The 18,658-nt window shown below is 40.2% G+C and overlaps 1 protein-coding gene across 2 annotated transcripts in view; it reads left to right on the top strand.

Annotated features, from left to right (window-relative positions):
* Positions 1-18,658, top strand: part of abcf1 (ATP-binding cassette, sub-family F (GCN20), member 1) — a 47,004-nt gene that overhangs the window by 7,339 nt on the left and 21,007 nt on the right. For both annotated transcript variants that reach the window (XM_076753695.1, XM_076753696.1), the window contains 6 exons: positions 1,278-1,355; positions 1,443-1,538; positions 4,859-4,981; positions 6,741-6,841; positions 17,540-17,625; positions 17,714-17,853. In XM_076753695.1, coding sequence (XP_076609810.1) covers positions 1,278-1,355; positions 1,443-1,538; positions 4,859-4,981; positions 6,741-6,841; positions 17,540-17,625; positions 17,714-17,853 — 624 coding nt within the window. The remainder of the gene's footprint in view (positions 1-1,277; positions 1,356-1,442; positions 1,539-4,858; positions 4,982-6,740; positions 6,842-17,539; positions 17,626-17,713; positions 17,854-18,658) is intronic.

The following is an 18,658-nucleotide window of genomic DNA, read 5'->3' as shown; positions in this document are numbered from 1 at the left end:
AATTCATTTTAAAATTCTTTTATTTGCTTTTAAATCTCTAAATGGCCTTGCCCCATTGTACCTCTCTGAGCTTCTGCACCCCTACACACCTACCCGATCTCTTAGGTCAGCAGACCTAGCAGATTTATTATGTTTTATTGTGTTTGTTTTACTGTACAGCACTTTGGAAACCTTTGTCTTTATTTAAAATTGTGCTTTATAAATAAAATGGATTGGATTGGAACGTTAGTGGAATGATAAGGGATTGGATTGAAGAATGGTTTTGGTCCTAGATTAAATTTTACTGTGATTCTTTGGAGGGATAGTGAAATGTTAAAAAAATACAGATCCACGTTTCTGTGTTTTCATTCAGTGTTGTGACTGGGTAATCAGCCCATTCAGTGTGAGTTTAGAAGTCCTACATTTTGGCTTTGCAGAAAGGCCTGATTAAAAGCTTTAGCGCAAGTTGGTACGACATACAAAGTGCATAGAATTGCAGTGTCAGCCAAACTTTACAAAACTCTTGGCAACATTGTGGCATATAAAATGAAGCATACAGTATTTATACCTTAATTACCAATTTAAGTCAATTTACTCATTGTATAACACAACCTGAAATACTTTCAGTATGGCCTATTTGTTTGCCACAGCTCAACAAACTTGTCCTCTCTTTCGTTGTCACACCTGACAGCAGCAAGCTCAGCATCCCTCTTCCACTTTCCCTTTCCTGTGGTCATCTGACTGCACTCTGGAGATAGCACCTGATTGGCAAATGCTCAGGAACATGTTATGGGAGATGTCACAGAAGATTTGTCAAGACAAAAAAATTCTGACATGTTAATCTTTGCATCAGGGTGTTGGTGGGTGTCCCAGACGCCGCACGACAGGTTGTGTAGTATGTCACACTACACGAATACAGACAACTGATTGTCATCCACAATTGGCCATGATGCTGGTAATTGATCGGCCACAAAATCATCTCAAAATCTGCCTAGAATCGTGTTGTCTGAACCAGGCATAAGAGAAGATATTCAATGAAATTCACTGGTGGCTGAAAAGAACGGTCTCTGGTGCTGAGATATATTTCTTAAGAAAGCTGAAACATTTGACTGGCGCAAGGCTGACTTCACTAACGTTTTTGACAGACAGTAAATTGTGTTGATTTTGCCAAAGAAGGGGAAGAAAGGGCAGCCCAATGCAAGTTCATAAGCATTGATGTTGGCTTTATTATTTTCATTTTTAGCTCATTTTCAGCATCTTCCAGATAACCATGATACGGTTTAATTCTAATCCTGTAGAAAGGAAAGCCTGGGCGATCACAAAGTGAGGATGAAAATGAAGAGGAGGACGTGAGTGATGGAGGTGACATGATGATGGTATGTTTGTGCTCCACAAAGTTGTGTCTTCTTCTTTGCTATGGATGAATGTGCTAGCTTTTCTCTTTCTCTGGCTATAACCATCAGAGTGCTGAGGATGTCCTTGTAGAACAGGCCAAGCAGCAGGAAGATGACCCATTTGCTAACCTTAGCAAAAAGGAGAAGAAGAAGAAAAAGAAACAGGTAACCACTACATATGCTGATGCCGATGCATTAATTATAGACAGCTCATTTTATTTATTTTACACATCAAAGTCATGAGTACAACTCAGCATGTGAACACAGTTGTGTAATGTGGTTCAGTGGTTCTCAGACTTTTTTAAACAGTGGCATTCCCCTAGTGTTTTTTCCTCAGTTTCAGGAAAAAAGACTGATGCTCTTTGTGCTCTTTATCTTGACCGTACTTGGGACTTGGCTATTGCAAGATAAGTGTGGGGCATTCCTTGTGTTTTGAATGGGAGTTTTTCTTAGAACACCATCCTGGTCATAAGCATGATGACGATGCAAATGATGGTTTTTCCCTTCAGAGAACGACTTGCTGAATAAAACAAAACAAACAGAAGAACTGAAACATGTTTTGTTTGAGTGCAGAATTACAGCAGGATTATATGTTTGTTCAATTTTGACATGTTTGAAAACGTTATCTAAAAACATACAAATGAACAATTAAGTGATCAGGTTTTTTACAGAAAAAAAGATCATTGAAGTACTTTTGTCAAACTTTTTCTGGTTTACTTCTCCAATGCATGGATTTACTTTTTGCATGTGATCTTTGGGACCAAACAATTAATCAAAACTGTAATCACCGGATTAAGCAGCAATGAATATAGTAATTGGTTGCATACCTATAAAATATAGGTATCTAAATGTCACCTTGGTTTTTAATGTGATAACGAGTGTAAAACTTAGCATATAGCCCGACCGTATATGTATGTATATATATACATATCAGTTTGATTATTTCACCAGCTGTTCATATTAGCTTTGATTGCATGTTTTTGTCATGATGGTTAACATTAAGCAAGACTTTGTACAAACCCTGTGGTGTACGTGGCCACATACAGTACCGTTCAAAAGTTTGGGTTCACTTACAAATGTCCTTATTTTTTAAAGAAAAGCACTGTTTTTTTTTTCAATGAGGATAATATTAAATTAATCAGAAATACAGTCTAGACATTGTTAATGTGGTAAATGACTATTCTAACTGCAGATGGCTGATTTTTAATGGAGTATCTACATAGGTGTACAGAGGTCCATTTCTAGCAACCATCACTCCTATGTTCTAATGGCACGTTGTGTTAGCTAATTGTGTTAAAAGGCTAATTGATGATTAGAAAACCCTTGTGCAATTACGTTAGCACAGCTGAAAACTGTTGTGCTGATTAGGGAAGCTATAAAACTGGCCTTCCTTTGAGCTAGTTGAGTATCTGGAGCATCAGCATTTGTGGGTTCGATTATACTCTCAAAATGGCCAGAAAAGAAAACTTTCTTCTTAAATTCGACAGTCTATTCTTGTTCTGAGAAATGAAGGCTATTCCATGCGAGAAATTGCCAAGAAACTGAAGATGTCCTGCAACAGTGTGTACTCCTTTCTTCAGACAACAGCACAAACGGGCTCTAACCAGAATTGAAAGAGAAGTGGGAGGCCCCAGTGCACAACTAAGCAAGAGGACAAGTACATTTGAGAAGAAGATGCCTCACAGGTCCTCGACTAGCAGCTTTATCAAATGGTACCCACAAAACGCTAGTCTCAATGTCCACAGTGAAGAGGTGACTCCACAATGCTGACCTTCAGGGCAGAGTGGCAGAGAAAAAGCCATATCTGAGACTGGCCAAGAATAGGAAAAGATTATGGGCAAAAGAACACAAACATTGGACAGAGGACGATTGGAAAAAAGTGTTATGTACAGACAAATCTAAATTTTAGGTGTTTGGATCACACAGATGAACATTTGTGAGATGCAGAACAAGTGAAAAGATGCTGGAGGAGTGCCTGATGCCATCTATCAAGCATGTTGGAGGTAATGTGATGGTCTGGGGCTGTTTTGGTGCTGGTAAAGTGGGAGATTTGTACAAGGTAAAAGGGAGTTTGAATAAGGAAGGCTATCACTCCATTTTGCAATGCCATGCCATACCCTTTAGACAACGCTTGATTGGAGCCAAATTCCTCCTACAACAGGACCCAAACCTCCAAACTATGTAAGAACTATTTAGGGAAGAAGCAGTCAGCTGGTATTCTATTTGTAATGGAGTGGCCAGCGCAGTCACCAGATCTCAACCCTATTGAGCTGTTGTGGGAGCAACTTGACTGTATGGTACGTAAGAAGTGCCCATCAAGCCAATCCACCTTGTGGTAGCTGCTTCGGGAAGCGTGGGGTGAAATTTCTTCAGATTACCTTAACAAATTGATAGCTAGAATGCCAAAAGTCTGCAAGGCTGTAATTGCTGCAAATGGAGAATTCTTTAACAAAAGCAAAGTTTGAAGGACAAAATTATTATTCAAGTAAAAATCATTATTTCTAACCTTGTCAATGTCTTGACTATATTTTCTATTCATTTTTTAACTCATTTGATAAATAAAAGTGTGAGTTTTCATGGAAAACATGAAATTATGTTGGTGACCCCAAACTTTTGAACAGTAGTGTATATTTTCAATTTCAGGGCATTTCTTGCATTTTTGAGACACTATTTTCAATACCCTGTTTGTTTAATGTGTCATTGTCCTATTTCAGTCATTGTGTGTGTGTGTGTGTGTGTGTGTGTGTGTGTGTGTATACATATGTTAAAAGTGTCAGCCAAATTGTATTATAAGATGGCAGTAGTAGCTGCATTTGAAGTACTGTATGGAAACCATTGAAGTGACATAATTTTACACAACATGATCTTGCAGATGACAGGAAATGTGATATTAACAGTGTAATAACAGCATGATATGGTAACAAGCACGTCACAGTTTTGATTTAGAAATGAAAGACTTGCCTCTAATATAACACAGCTTGAGTAAAGGGTTGGTACTAGTACTTAATTGCCTATTTCAAAATTTTGGGAACAAAAGTGCAGCCACATTGATGGACAAAATGGTCTGGTCAATGACTTCAGATGTCTGCATTATTCAGCAGATTATTCCCTTCTTAGTGTGCGATAGATTTGGAACGCAGCAGCCATGACTGGGACCACAAATTCTCCATGAGGACGTGATAGAAAACTGTTCGCTGTAAGCACCCCCCAACGATGTAGTAGAAAACTGTTTGCACAGACTCATTTTGGTAGAACAATGGTCAGTGGGGGCACACTCTGCTGGCCGCACCAATCGTGTAACTTCATCACCTAGCTGCTCAGTCAGTCATGGACATCCATGGTTCCTGGCCCCGCTGTTGTGGTCGAGCCAAAAACTTATTAAAAATGCACGGTATGAAATGGAAATAAAAAAGTCTTGTGCCACCTTCAGCCCATCTTCAAGGCATCCTCCTCTGTGGTCTGGTGTGGTGTGTGTTTTGTTACAGATGGAGTATGAGCGTCAGGTGGCCAGTGTTCGTGCTCAGAATGCCTTGGAGGGAGATTTTTCCATTTCCCAAGCTGAGATGTCTTCCAGACAGGCCATGCTGGAGAACGCCTCTGATATTAAGGTTACATACAATTACAGTCTTCTCATTAAATGGATTAAAATGTGTTTAACCCTGCTTTTACCCAGAAATTTGCTAAAATCTGTTATCCTTGGGCTCAATTTCCAGCAATTTAGTTTGAAAGAAAATTGTAATGTATTGTAATGAATGGACTACCTGAATACTGAATACTTGTTTTTTATATAAAGTGCTTCCTTCTTTCATAAAATAAAAGTAGCCAGACAAAAATGGTCATTAATTGTCAGTTTTGGTCAATTGTCATGTACAATTTCAAAACAAAAACAATGCAGCAGTCAGAAGCAGTCCTTTTTATATAATAATTAAAAGAGCTGTTGCACTGGGTGACTACATCCATCATCAGTTTATGAACTGGCAGATTTAACAGTCTCTGTTTGGTGGTCAGCACAGCTGTGGCAGTAGAATTGTAGTAAAAAAAAAAACACTGCTACACACGTCATTTGACAAAGCAGACGGCTGGCTTGTGAAACAAGGTTTAAAGTGTGTGGAAAACATTTGATGTAGGGGGACATTCTGGCCTCTCTCACCTCTACATCCATATTTGGTGCACTGTCTGTAATGACAGCAATACCATGATGACTGTATTATTCCTCATGTTGAGCTCCCACTAAAAAAAAAAACAGATTTCAAAACCTCCACTACATTGAGTCCACTGTGAGTAGATTGTGAAGTCTACCCATCTTTGGTTATTGAGATGCACTCTGCTTCTTTGAGGCTCTGTGTCACTTTAGCTTTTGTCTCATGGTAACTTTCTTGTTGGGTTCATTTTTAGCAGTGCTTGGCTTGCACGCAAAAGATGACAGGACAACAAGAAATAGTAATTAACCATGTAATTGGTATTCAGCTGTATTTCTTTTGTGATATTGCGTGATTCTGTAAATCGTTACATCCCTCATAGTAACACATTTTTGGAAGGCAGTGTGTCCACTCTTATTGGCTGAGAGAGACCAGAATCTGTTGGTGGTTTACAGACAACAGAAAAATCAACCCCAATAGTCTTAGTCTCAGAGGAGGATGCCACAGTCGTCCTCATCATTATCCTTGGTTTCAGACACAGTCTTGTTTTTATCACTTTCATTGTCAAAGAGCTGTGACAAAACCTCTAACCATTGCTTTGGGGTTGGACTAACTTTCATTTTTGTTTGAGAGCGCACAAAAGAGAACTCACTGAATACCAAGAGAATGGTTTAGAAGGGTGTTGCGCAAGCTTTCATATATTTTCCCTCTCCCATAGCTTGTTCTCAAAGTTCTCAAAGGAATTATGTTGTGTGACATATTAACGGTTCTTGGCATGACTGCAAGTATTATGTTAGATCACGGCCCTAAAGCATAAGGAAATTTTTCTGAAGATTTTAAAATTGTATGTGGTGTGTCATACAGTATCAGCCAAAACAACCTAAACAAATATGTGTGGAATGTTCATTTGTTATGCTTTATACAACTAATGCAGCCTGGAGGTCAAATAAAGTCCAGAGAACACTTCTGCACACAAAGTGTTTACAGGACATTGAAAATATATCAGAATGTTAATTTTATATTTACATAGTTGTGCCTGTTAAAAAAGGGAAAGTAATTAAATATGAGGGAAGGAGTATGACGTCAATCATTTATTTAGAGATGTTCAACAATTGACCCCAAAGATAATGGAAGGGTTAAATGCCTGTGTCTGAAATTCTGTTCTCTTGAACAGACATGAAAAGGTGAACCTAATTATTTATTAATTAATTATGTTTGTGTCCTTCAGCTGGAGAGGTTCAGCATATCTGCTCATGGCAAGGAGCTTTTTGTCAATGCTGACCTTCTGATTGTGGCAGGAAGAAGATATGGTTTGGTTGGACCAAATGGGTAAATGTATTTTGTTATTTCACTTGTTTTTACTGGCAACGAAAACATACACAGAAACTTCTACTCCTAATAACTTTACTCAGGTAACCAGGTATTGGGTTGAATATGTAACCATCACAACAAATTTGGCATTAGTTTATAGGATCACACTCTGATAATGATGAATCTGGTGAATATGAATATGCACTCTGACAGATTAAACATGTTGAATGGTTTTATTTTTGTTATTTTCTACATTGTACATTAAAGACATCAAAATTATGAAATAACATGCAATTTTGTCAACCGAAAAGTGTAAACAAAGCAAAATGTTCTTTATTTTCGATTCTTTAAGATAGCCACCTTTTGCTTTGGTGGCAGATTTGCGTACAGTTGTTGAAACCAGCTTCATGAGGTTACCTGGAAAGCTTTTCCAACACTCTTGAAGGCGTTCCCATATATGCTGAGCACTTGTTGGCTGCTGTTCCTTCAGTTTTCTTGAAATTTTTAAGATTAACCTACCTTCATGCCTCAAAGTAATGATGGGCTGTCTTGAGTGGTTCTTGCCGTAAGTATGGTTTACTATATTTGTGGAATAGGGCCATTAACTGTATACCAACACTACCTCAGCCCAACAAAACATGGTGTGAACTGTGTTAAAAAGACCAAAAATTCCACGAACGAGCTTTCGACAAGGCACACCTGTTAACTGAAAACCATTCCAGATGATTACCTCATGAAGCTGGTTAAGATAATGCCAATAGTGTGCAAAGCTGTCATTAAGGCAAAAGGTTTCTATTTTGATATGATATATGTATATGATATATGATTTCAAATATTTTTTGATACACAGTATGTGAAAAAGTTTTAGGCAGGTGTGGAAAGAATGCTTTCAAAAATATAAATAATTGTTTATTTTTATCAATTTACAAATTGCAAAGTGAGCGAACAAAAGGAAAATGTAAATCAAATCACTATTTAGTGTTACTACCCTTTGCCTTCAAGCCAGCATCAATTCTTATAGGTACACCTGCACAAAGTCAGGGATTTTGTAGGATTATAGTCAGGTGTATGATCAGTTAATCATACCAGACAGGTGCTAATGATCATCAATTTTGTATGTAGGTGTAATCACAGTCATTAACTGAAACAGAAACAGCTGTGTTGGAGCCTTAAAACTGGCTGAGGAACAGCCAAACTCTGCTACCAAGGTGAGGCTGTGAAAGGCAGTTTCATGTCACAGATCATACACCATAGCAAGACTGAGCACAGCAACAAGACACAAGGTAGTTATACTGCATCAGCAAGGTCTCTCGTAGACAAAGATTTCAAAGCAGACTGGGGTTTCAAGATGTGCTGTTCAAGCTCTTTTGAAGAAGCACAAAGAAACGGGCACCAGTGAGGATCATAGACGCAGTGGTTGGCCAAGGAAACTTAGTGCAGCAGATGAAAGACACATCAAGCTTATTTCCCTTCAAAATTGGAATATGTCCTGCAGTGCCAGCGGAGAAGTCTGGCCAGAATTGGTCTTCATGGAAGAGTTACAGCCAAAAAGCCATACCTCTGACATGGAAACAAAGCCAAGTGACTCAACTATGGACGAAAACATAAGAACTGGGGTGCAGAAAAATGTCTGGAAGGGCTGGAGAGCGGTACAATAATGAGTGTCTGCAGGCAACAGTGGAGCATGGTGGAGGTTCCTCGCAAGTTTGGAGCCGCATTTCTGCAAATGGAATTGGAGATCTGGTCAGAATTAATGGTGTGACAAATACAGGCGGATACTTATCCATCATACAATACCATCAGGGAGGCATATGATTGGCCCCAAATTTAGTCTGCAGCAGGACAATGACCCCAAACATACAGCCAATGTCATTAAGAACAATCTTCAGCATAAAGAAGCACAAGAAGTCCTGGAAGTGATGGTATGGCCCCCACAGAGCCCTGATTTCAACATCATCAAGTCTGTCTGGGATTACATGAAGAGACAGAAGGATTTGAGGAAACCTACATCCACAGAAGATCTGTGGTTAGTTCTCTAAGATGTCAGCTGAGTTCCTTCAAAAACTGTGTGCAAGTGTACCTAGAAGAATTGATACTGTTTTGAAGGCAAAGGATGGTCACACCAAATATTGAGTTGATTTAGATTTCTGTTCATTCACTGCATTTTGTTAATTGATGAAAATAACTATTGACACTTACATTTTTGAAAGCATTCTTAGTTTACAGCATTTTTTCATACCTGCCTAAAACTTTGCACAGTACTGTATACATATGTATGTGTGCGTGTGTATATATGTGTACTGTTTGTGTGTGTATGTGTGTGTGTGTGTGTGTGTGTATGTATATGTCTGTCAGGGGTTCTCAAACTTATTAGTCAAAGGTCTGTGTCTGATTTTTACTCAAGGTCAGAGGTCCTGAACAATTGGTGATAACAAAATAATATTAGTTACCTAACCAACCCATCTCTTGTGATTAGGCTGGCACAAAACCAAGGCAGACAAGGCTGGACAAGATGCTTGGTCCATATTTATTTCTCACTCAGACATATTCTTACAACTACTTTGATACTAGTTGTAGAAATTGCGTATTATAGACAAGGAGACACATTATATATCTGCGATTTAAGAGCTGATGGCAAATTCTCCAATGTAACATTAATGGGTGAACTCAGTAGCAACAACACACAACACTCCCAGTAGTTAACGTCACCTTAACAACAAGGTCAATAAGGAAATAAACAACACTAAAACCAAATTTGTCTGATCTCCAGCTACACTGTATATTTAACATTATGAAAAGTATTAAATTTCTTTAAAAAGCATTACACTTCGTAATGTATTGTAGCCCGTTCATAACTCAAGGTATGGGATACTCTACTGCATCTGTCCCAAGGGCCAGTTTTATAAACCTGTGTCGGTGTCCTGACTCCAAAAACACATGGAAAATCCATAATAACTAGAACTACGCCATGTAGACACCAAGAGCTCAGTACGAAACCTGTTCAGCTACTAATGAATGAGTCCTTATCTAAACTAAAAACTCCTATTCAGGAAGCAAGCAAAAATGAACACTCTGAAGTGGCTCCACCCTTTCAACCAAATGAAGAGTGCTGATACCGTCCTCACTTAGGGATCTTTAGAAACCTGGACAAGTAAGGGTGCTATTCAACTCGAGGGTTGAACACCATGGTCTGTCCTTCTGCAGTGTCCTCCGCAGTGACCCACACAGTGATCCAACCTGCGGCTTCATGAAATATTGACCAACAGTGTAGCTGTTTGAGGGTAGCTACAGAAGGCCTGGCAAAGGGGCTGAAAGATACGGGTTTCAACATGGACCTTTCTAGTCCTCTTAGACCTAAGTGCAGTGTTTGATACAGTTGACCATGATAAACCTTGAAAAGTTGGTTTGTCATACATGCATCGAAAGGAGAAAGTTTTATGTCAGTCCTTGAGATCATGTATCTGAGAAGCATGACAGCTCTGCTTACCCTGGTGACACTAAACTGTATGTCTGTGCTGAACCAAATGATCCTGCAACTGTAGGGCGTATTCACACCTGCCTTGTTTGGTCTGAACCAAACCAAAAAAAATCGCTGATGCAGACCTTTTGGGCTGGTGTGAATACAAACCATTGAACTCTGGTGCTGACCAAACAGCCGGACCGAGACCTAGCCGGAGAGGTGGTGTCGGTGCACTTCCAAACGAACCCTGGTGCGGTTCGCTTGATATGTGAAAGCAACCGCGCTCGGTCCGACCCGGTTCTAAAACTGTATGCCATTTTGGACGCAACAGGCTCCTGTTGCTGCGGGCATTACACAGGCATTATGAGAAATATTGTTTTGATTAGCTCCAAAACTTCTGAATACATTTGTAACTGTATGATGTGGGTTTGTTGACAAATTCTGGGACTCTTGCGAAAATTGCAATGTGAAAAGGAACTGCACCAAACCAAAAAAGAAACATTGTATTTTGGTCCGAACCAAAGACAGTGGACCAAAAAACTTTCCTGGATTGAATATACCCATAGGCTCCATCATATTAGTTGACCCTAAAGTAAAAAGAGAAATACCGTTTAGTTGTTTGGGAAAATTCACTCCTTGGAATAAATATGACATTACAACTTAACAGAACTTCAATTTTGCACCTTAGAAACGTAAAGTATGACCATTTATAAATGAAAAAGATGCTGAAAAAGTGATGCATGCCATTATTTCAAGCCAACTCATTTACTGTAATGCATTATTTACTGGCCACACAGAAAAAAAACACAGAGACTTAAGCTTGTTTAAAATTCTGCAGCTCTGCTATTGAACAGAACCAAGAGGAGAAAGCACATTATCCAGTTATAGCTGCTCTGCACTAGCTTTCTGTAACATGGTCTATAAGGCCTCCTTGCATCCAAAACTGTAAATAGTCCAGGACCAAGCTACATTGCTAAATCCCCTATTCACTATTTGCCCTCCAGAACACTGCGAACATCTGCTGCTGGATTATCGGAGGTTCCCAGCAATGACATATCATATACTGATGACTGATGAACCAAGAGACTCAGAAAATGTCTGATCCACCTGTTGACCACCTCAGCACTGACCCACCTTTCACATTTGTAGGTTTGGTCGCCTTTGGACCATGGATGGTCATTGCACGCCTGACTCAAGGGCTAGCAAGCAACAAATAATGGGCGATGCTTTTTTCATTCATGAAGGACTATACATTTTGAAGTTGTCCAGTCTGTAGTCTCTTGGAGCTTTATAAATGTCTTGCGACGTTTTTTTATGAGAGGACCAGTCAAACCGATAAGTTCAGATTGTGGCTCAGATTTTGTGGGGACTTGCAGTGAGCCACAGATAGAATCAGTGAGGACTGACTAGGAATGCTGGCCTGTTTGCTCCTGTATCCACAAATTCAGACTCCCCACTTATCCTGACAACAGCAACACTTCTCACAAAGAAAATCAGTGTACTTCCTCCTCCCCAAGGTGGATTTGATGAGAAGGATCTCTATGGCAAGCAGTGGAGGCCAAGTGCAAAGTCTCGCCAACACCTTTTGGCATCTCTGAAGGAAAGAGTACCTTGCTGCCCTACGGAGTCATAGGAAATGCTAAAATGAAGAACACAATCTATCTCTAACGAGGAAAGACAACCAGGTGAAAAGAAACAAATGGCCCATGAGCATCATAGTTAAGACAGCAGCACATATGGTTAAGCACATGGACTGTACTCATCTGAACAGAGACCTCAGATGTACCATCACCACCCACCAGTTTTGGGGTCACAACCACTAGTGCTCCTGTTACCACTGTCACTGGCTATTGTGGATTGTGCCTTCCACAGCTGAATTCTTCTTTGACCTCATGGTATTTCTCTATTTTCTCATGAATTTTCTCCCTGATGTTGCTATTGCTTGGGGTTGCTACATTGACCACCCTTCTATTCCTTTTCATCCACTGTAATATTTGTTAGCCAGCTTCCCATAGGATCTCACAGGATCTTAGACAGTGTCTCCCTTTTGGACTTGGGGACTTGGGGACAATCTGTATTCAGTTACAGATGTTCCTATACACTATCCCAGCCCAATGTTTAAGGATTGAACCACTGACATCCTGATTGGTGGATACTCTACCTCCTGAGTCACAGCCACCCCCATGCTGTGCTGGTATGATCAGAGCCTCTGGGCTGTCCTTCAGTCCAGCCTTTTATAGCCACTGGTGGGATTTCTTGATATCAGAGAAATTGATATGAATATCAAAGCTCATTTGAAGTTTGTTATACAACATTGGGAGAAGCGTTTAGATTATTGTGAGAATGTACTCTGGTCAACTTTTTGGCAACAATATGACGTGCCATGTTTGGAGGAGAAATGTCTCTGCATATGACCCTAAAAATACCATACCTACAGTGAAGTTCAGAAGTGGAAGCATCATTGTATATACAGTGGCTTGCATCATTTCATTTACAGAACATGCCTGCAACTTTGAAGACGTGAATTATTTATTATTTTTTTTGTGTGAAGCAAATAGCAAATAGGACAAAATAACAGAAAACTTCAGCGTGCATAACTATTCACCCCCCTAAAGTCAGTATTGTAGAGCCACCTTTTGCGGCAATTACAGCTGCAAGTCACTTTGGATAAGTCTCTATGAGCTTGCCACATCTTGCTACTGGGATTTTTAGCTCCTTCATTTTGGATGGTTTTTGCTTGTGAACAGCAGTCTTCAGGTCTGACTACAGATTCTCAATTGGATTGAGGTCTTGACTTTGACTAGGCCATTCCAACACATTTAAATGTTTCCCCTTAATCCACTCAAGGGTTGCTTTAGCAGTACATTCATTCATTCATTCATCTTCTTTACCCGCGCATCCCATTTCGGGGTTGCAGGGGGCTGGAGCCTATCCCAGCTAGCAATGGGCGAGAGGCGGGGTACACCCTGAACCGGTCGCCAGCCGATCGCAGGGCTACATACACAGACACACAGACAGACAACTCACACACTCACACCTACGGACAATTTAGAGACCAATTAACCTAACGAGCATGTTTTTGGTCTGTGGGAGGAAGCCGGAGTGCCCGGAGAGAACCCACGCATGCACGGGAAGAACATGCAAACTTCACACAGAAAGGCCCTGCCCAACCCAGGGTTCGGACCAGCAACCTTCTTGCTGTGAGGCACGCGCACGACCTGCTGCGCCACCTAGCCGCCCACTTTAGCAGTACACTCCTGATCAAAATTTTAAGACCAGTTGAAAATTTGCAAGAATTTACATTTTGCACTGTTGGATCTTAAGAAAGTTCTAAGTAGAGCTTCAAAATGCAAACAAGTATTAAACTGAAATAGGCTATTCAAAAGTTTAAGACCATATCTCAAAAAAAAAAAACAACCTAAAATAAAAATAAAATTTTGAAAAAAGGACTCAGTAATGAGTTGCTGCACCATTGTTGTTAATCACCTCAAAAATTCGTTTCGGCATGCTTGATGCTAGTGTTTCCAGGAGGCTAGTGGGAATGTTGCTCCAAGTGGTGAAGATGACTTCACTGAGGGCATCCACTGTCTGGAAATGGTGTCCATTTTTGTAAACTTCCCTTGCCATCCAACCGCGAATGTTCTCGATTGGATTTAGATCAGGGGAACACGCAGGATGGTCCAAAAGAGACATGTTATTTCTCTGGAAGAAGTCCTTTGTCAGGCGGGCATTGTGAACTGCAGCGTTGTCCTGTTGAAAAACCCAGTCATTACCACACAGACGATGGCCTTCAGTCATGATGGATGCCCCGTGCAACATCTCCACATAGCCAGCTGTTGTTTGACGCCTCTGCACAACATCAAGCTCCATTGTTCCATTGAAGGAAAAAGCCCCCCAGATCATGATGGCGCCCCCTCCACTGTGCGGTGTAGAAAACATCTCAGGTCGGATCTCCTTGTCATGCCAGTAACATTGGAAGCCATCAGGACAGTCAAGGTTAAATTTTTTCTCATCAGAGAATAAAGCTTTCTTCCACCTTTCAATGTCCCATGTTTGGTGCTCTCGTGCAAACTCCAAACGGGCAATTTTGTGCTGTTGAAGGAGATGAGGCCTTTGAAGGCGTTTTTTGTTCTTAAAACCTTTCTCTCGCAGATGCCGTCTGCTGGTTATGGGACTGCAGTTGGCACCAGTGGCAAGCTTAATTTGGGCCGAGGATTGTCCCGTGTCTTGACGGACAGCCAATTGGATCCTCCGACTCAGGGCTGGTGAAATTTTTTTGGGTCTTTCACTTGACTTTTTTGTTCCATAACCCTCAGGATCTTTTAAGAAGTTTGAAATGACTGTCTTACTGCGTCCAACCTCAGCAGCAATGGCACGCTGCGAGAGGCCTTGCTTGTGCAGCTCAACAATCCGACCGCGTTCAAATAGAGAAAGCTTTTTTTGCCTTTGCCATCGGGAGGTCATGACAGTGTGGATACCTGACAGAAAATGACACTGAATCCACATTTTAATACTTGTTTGCGATAAATTTCTTACTCAAATTTTTTTTTGTCTCACTCCCATTTCTTTTTTTTGCATTTTGAAGCTCTACTTAGATCTTCTTAAGATCCAACAGTGCAAAATGTAAATTCTTGCAATTTGTCAACTGGTCTTAAAATCATGAGTTCAGCTTCGGGTCATTGTCCTGCTGGAAGGTGAACCTCCGTCCGTTCCCTTGACTCGGACTAGTTTCCCAGTCCCTGCTGCTGAAAAACTGGTGTCCTTGGGGTGATGGGATGTGTTGGGTTGGTGCCAGACATAGCGTTTTCCTTGGTGGCCGAAAGGTTCAATTTTAGTCTCATCTGACCAGAGCACCTTCCTCCATACATTTGGATAGTTGCCCACATGCCTTTTGGCAAACTCTAAACGTGCCTCCTTAAGCCCAACTCTATGAAGTGTAAGGCTTATTGTGGTTCTATGGACACATACTCCACTCTCTGCCGTGGAACTCTGCAACTCCTTCAGGGTTACCTTTGGTCTCTGTGCTGCCTCTCTGATTAATGCCCTCCTTGCTCGGTCTGTAAGGTTTGGTGGGTGGTCCTCACTTGGCAGGTTTGTTGTGGTACCATGTTCTTTCCATTTGAAGATGATGGATTTGATGGTGCTCCAGGGGATCATCAAAGATTTGGATATTTGCTCCTTGCTTAGTGGTGTTGCAGCCTCTACGGCCTTTCAGAAAAGGTGTGTTTATACGGACAGATCATGTGACACTTAGATTGCACACAGGTGGACTTCATTTCACTACTTATGTGACTTCTGAAGGTAATTGGTTGCACCAGAACTTTAGGGGCTTCATAGCAAAGGGGGTGAATACATATGCACATGCCAATTTTCAGTTTTTTTTTAAAATTCTTTTTATATAAAGCCACTTTTACATTATTTGCTCATCATTGTCTAGTAACATTCGCAACGGTAAAGAAAGCCTGTTGTTAAATCAGTAACATTGTTTTTAAAACCTGCACGAGTGGATTATCTCAGATAGCATCAGTTATGCTGTTGACTAGAGACTACTGGTAAGTTTGATAAAATGTAGACAAATTGATCTGTTTTGGAGGAAAGCTGTACAGTTACTTTCATCTCAGTAACCTGTGGACACATTATTGCCAAAAGGGAGGTTCTTGTAGTAATTACAGTAGTACAGTGCAGTTTTCTGGAAAAAAAAAAAAAAAAATTATGCAAGGAGTCCAAAATTATTGTTTTGGTAAAATAAGTTTTGAGCTGAGCATAGACGATAAACTCTGATTTCTGTCAGTGTCGGATAATTATATTACCTTTTGACCTGTGGATTCTGCTGATTAACGTGTGAAATAATAGACAAATCTTTGATTAGTTCAACATGATATGGTGTGATATATACACACGTAGGGCAACTTGTTATTGATCGTTTAGTGGGACATGAACAGGTGATTCGAGGCTCTTGACTAACAGCGCATTGCGGGAACTCGTTAAAAAAAATGTCCACTTCACGACAATCCATGTAAGTCCACTTCAAGTAGTAAACAGTTCAGTGGTGACTGTGTAAAGACAGATTGTTCATTTATGGCACTAAATGTGTGTATTTACAGCGTTTTATGTATATTTTGTAAGTTACTTTTTGAGAAAATCTGTTTTTTCCTCTCCTGAAAAAAATACTTTTTGGACATACGTGTTTTTCATCGGGCAGCAACGATATGTTATATCTTCGAACGACCCACAATGCAATAGTGATGAGGGAGATTTCCAGGCCAACAGAATCCTTCAGCAAGCCAAAACAGTTGTGAATGCAATATTTTATAGTCAATAATAGGAACAAATGGCAAGTCCACACACTAATTTGTGGGGGCCCTAAGACCTCTGAATGAGTGTTGAAAACCAAAGACCAATAATTTTGAATTGCATAGCATGACCAAATGATATGGGATGATCTTCGGGTCAGTGAGAGCGATGGTCACACAGTGCATCTAAGTCCTAGTAAATCTCAGCTGGCTTGGATGTAAGGAAATTAGTTCTATGTAAAACGTTAAAAGTACTAGGCTAGCACATTGCAGGCAGACATCTTACCTCAACATCTAGTTCTTTCTTCCAGTGTGATTTGTTTTTTGTTGAAAGATTTTCTAAACTTAAGAGGCTCTCATATAAAAATGACATTGGGAGAAATTCTTAGCAGAGTTTAACATATCTTCCCAAGCAAGTTGAGGTTGGTAAGACGGAATTGAGGGAAATTGTTTTTCTAAAAAAAAAAAAACATAACATTCTTGAAAAACCTAAACATAATGGAGCAAGATAAATTGTATTTTTGATTAAGATCATCAAAGTAGGAAAATAACTCATTGTGAAATAAGTCTTTTTTTTTCCCCTGAAGATCTAAATCTTTCCACTTAGAAAAAGTAGAACCAAAGGGTGAGGTAGGGAATAGATGATTGTTGCTGATAGGTCCTAATGCAGATGATATAAATTTGTAGTAACTTGAATTGGATCCATACATTCAAAGTATTAAGTACAGTAGGATTTGAGGTGTAACAAGATGGTTTATAAGTAGTCATGAAAAAAGTAACATAATGTTTTCATGACCATTTTGGGGAGGTCCCTGGTTTCTTAATACTGCTGCAGTGGCTCACTGCAGGTTTCCTTGTGGTATGACCAGTAGGCAGGTGATAATGTAGCCATTGTCTTGCTAGATGTTCACCTGCAAATTGGTAATACTGATTCAGTGTCCTCTTGTCTTTCTCATATTTCAGCAAAGGAAAGACCACATTACTGAAACACATTGCCAATAGAGCTCTCAGTATACCCCCCAACATTGATGTTCTTCTGTGTGAGCAGGGTAAGTGACCTGTCAGAATCTGCTCTCCATTTTTCTGTTGATGCTGTTACCACCCACTGAGTCTGTTGTGTTGTTGTGTTTCTGTTAGAGGTTATAGCTGATGACACACCAGCGGTGCAGGCAGTGTTGAAGGCAGATACACGCCGTCTTAGACTTCTGGACGAGGAGAAACAGCTCCAGGCTCGTCTGGAGAAGGGAGAGGACAGTGTGGCTGAGAGACTGGAAAAGGTGTGTCTGTGTGTGTAGGTCTCCAGAAAATGATGTCATGGCTTTAGAAGCTTCTGATGGGCTAATTGATATCTTGTGAGTCAATTAGAGGTGTACCTATACATGTATTTGAAAGCCTATCTTTAAACCTTCAAGTCCCTCTTTCTTTGACATCATGGGAAAATCAAAAGAAATCAGACCTCAGAAAAAAAACATCTTTTGAACCTCCACAAGTCTGATATATCAATAGGAGCAATTTCCAAATGCCTGAAGGTTCACCATTCATCTGTACAAACATAGTGTAAACACCATGGGACCACATAGACCACATCCTCAGGTAGGAGACGTATTTGTCTCAGAGATGAATGTACATTGACACTAAAAGTCCAAATCAATCCTGGAACAACAGCAAAGGACTTTGTGAAGATTCTGGAGGAAACAGGTACAAAAGTACCTATGTCCACAGTAAAATTCGTCCTCAATCAACATAACCTGAAAGCCTGCTCAGCAAGGAAGAAGACACAGCTCCAAACCACCAACGGATATGCCTGACTATGGTTCGCAACTGCACAAGGGGAAAAGATCTTACTTTTTGGAGAAATGTCCTCTGGTTTGATTCCATACTGATTTTCCATACTGGTGATGACCGACCTTCTCTCGCTGTTGTCCTAGTTCATGGCTCCCCTTCACATCTTCCCTAGAGTCAGAGTCCTGCTCTTAGCTGCTGTAAATAACCTTAGCACAATTTTCCCTTCATCAAACTGGCCTCCTTTGGTCTTGGAGGCTAATAATAGAAATCTGACATTTACATAGCAGCATATATAAG

The sequence above is a fragment of the Chaetodon auriga genome, chromosome 17, assembly GCF_051107435.1.
Source record: "Chaetodon auriga isolate fChaAug3 chromosome 17, fChaAug3.hap1, whole genome shotgun sequence".
NCBI classification, from domain to species: Eukaryota; Metazoa; Chordata; class Actinopteri; order Chaetodontiformes; family Chaetodontidae; genus Chaetodon; species Chaetodon auriga.
The sequence above is the reverse complement of the archived record's forward strand: the minus strand, read 5'-3'. Positions and strand labels throughout refer to the sequence as shown.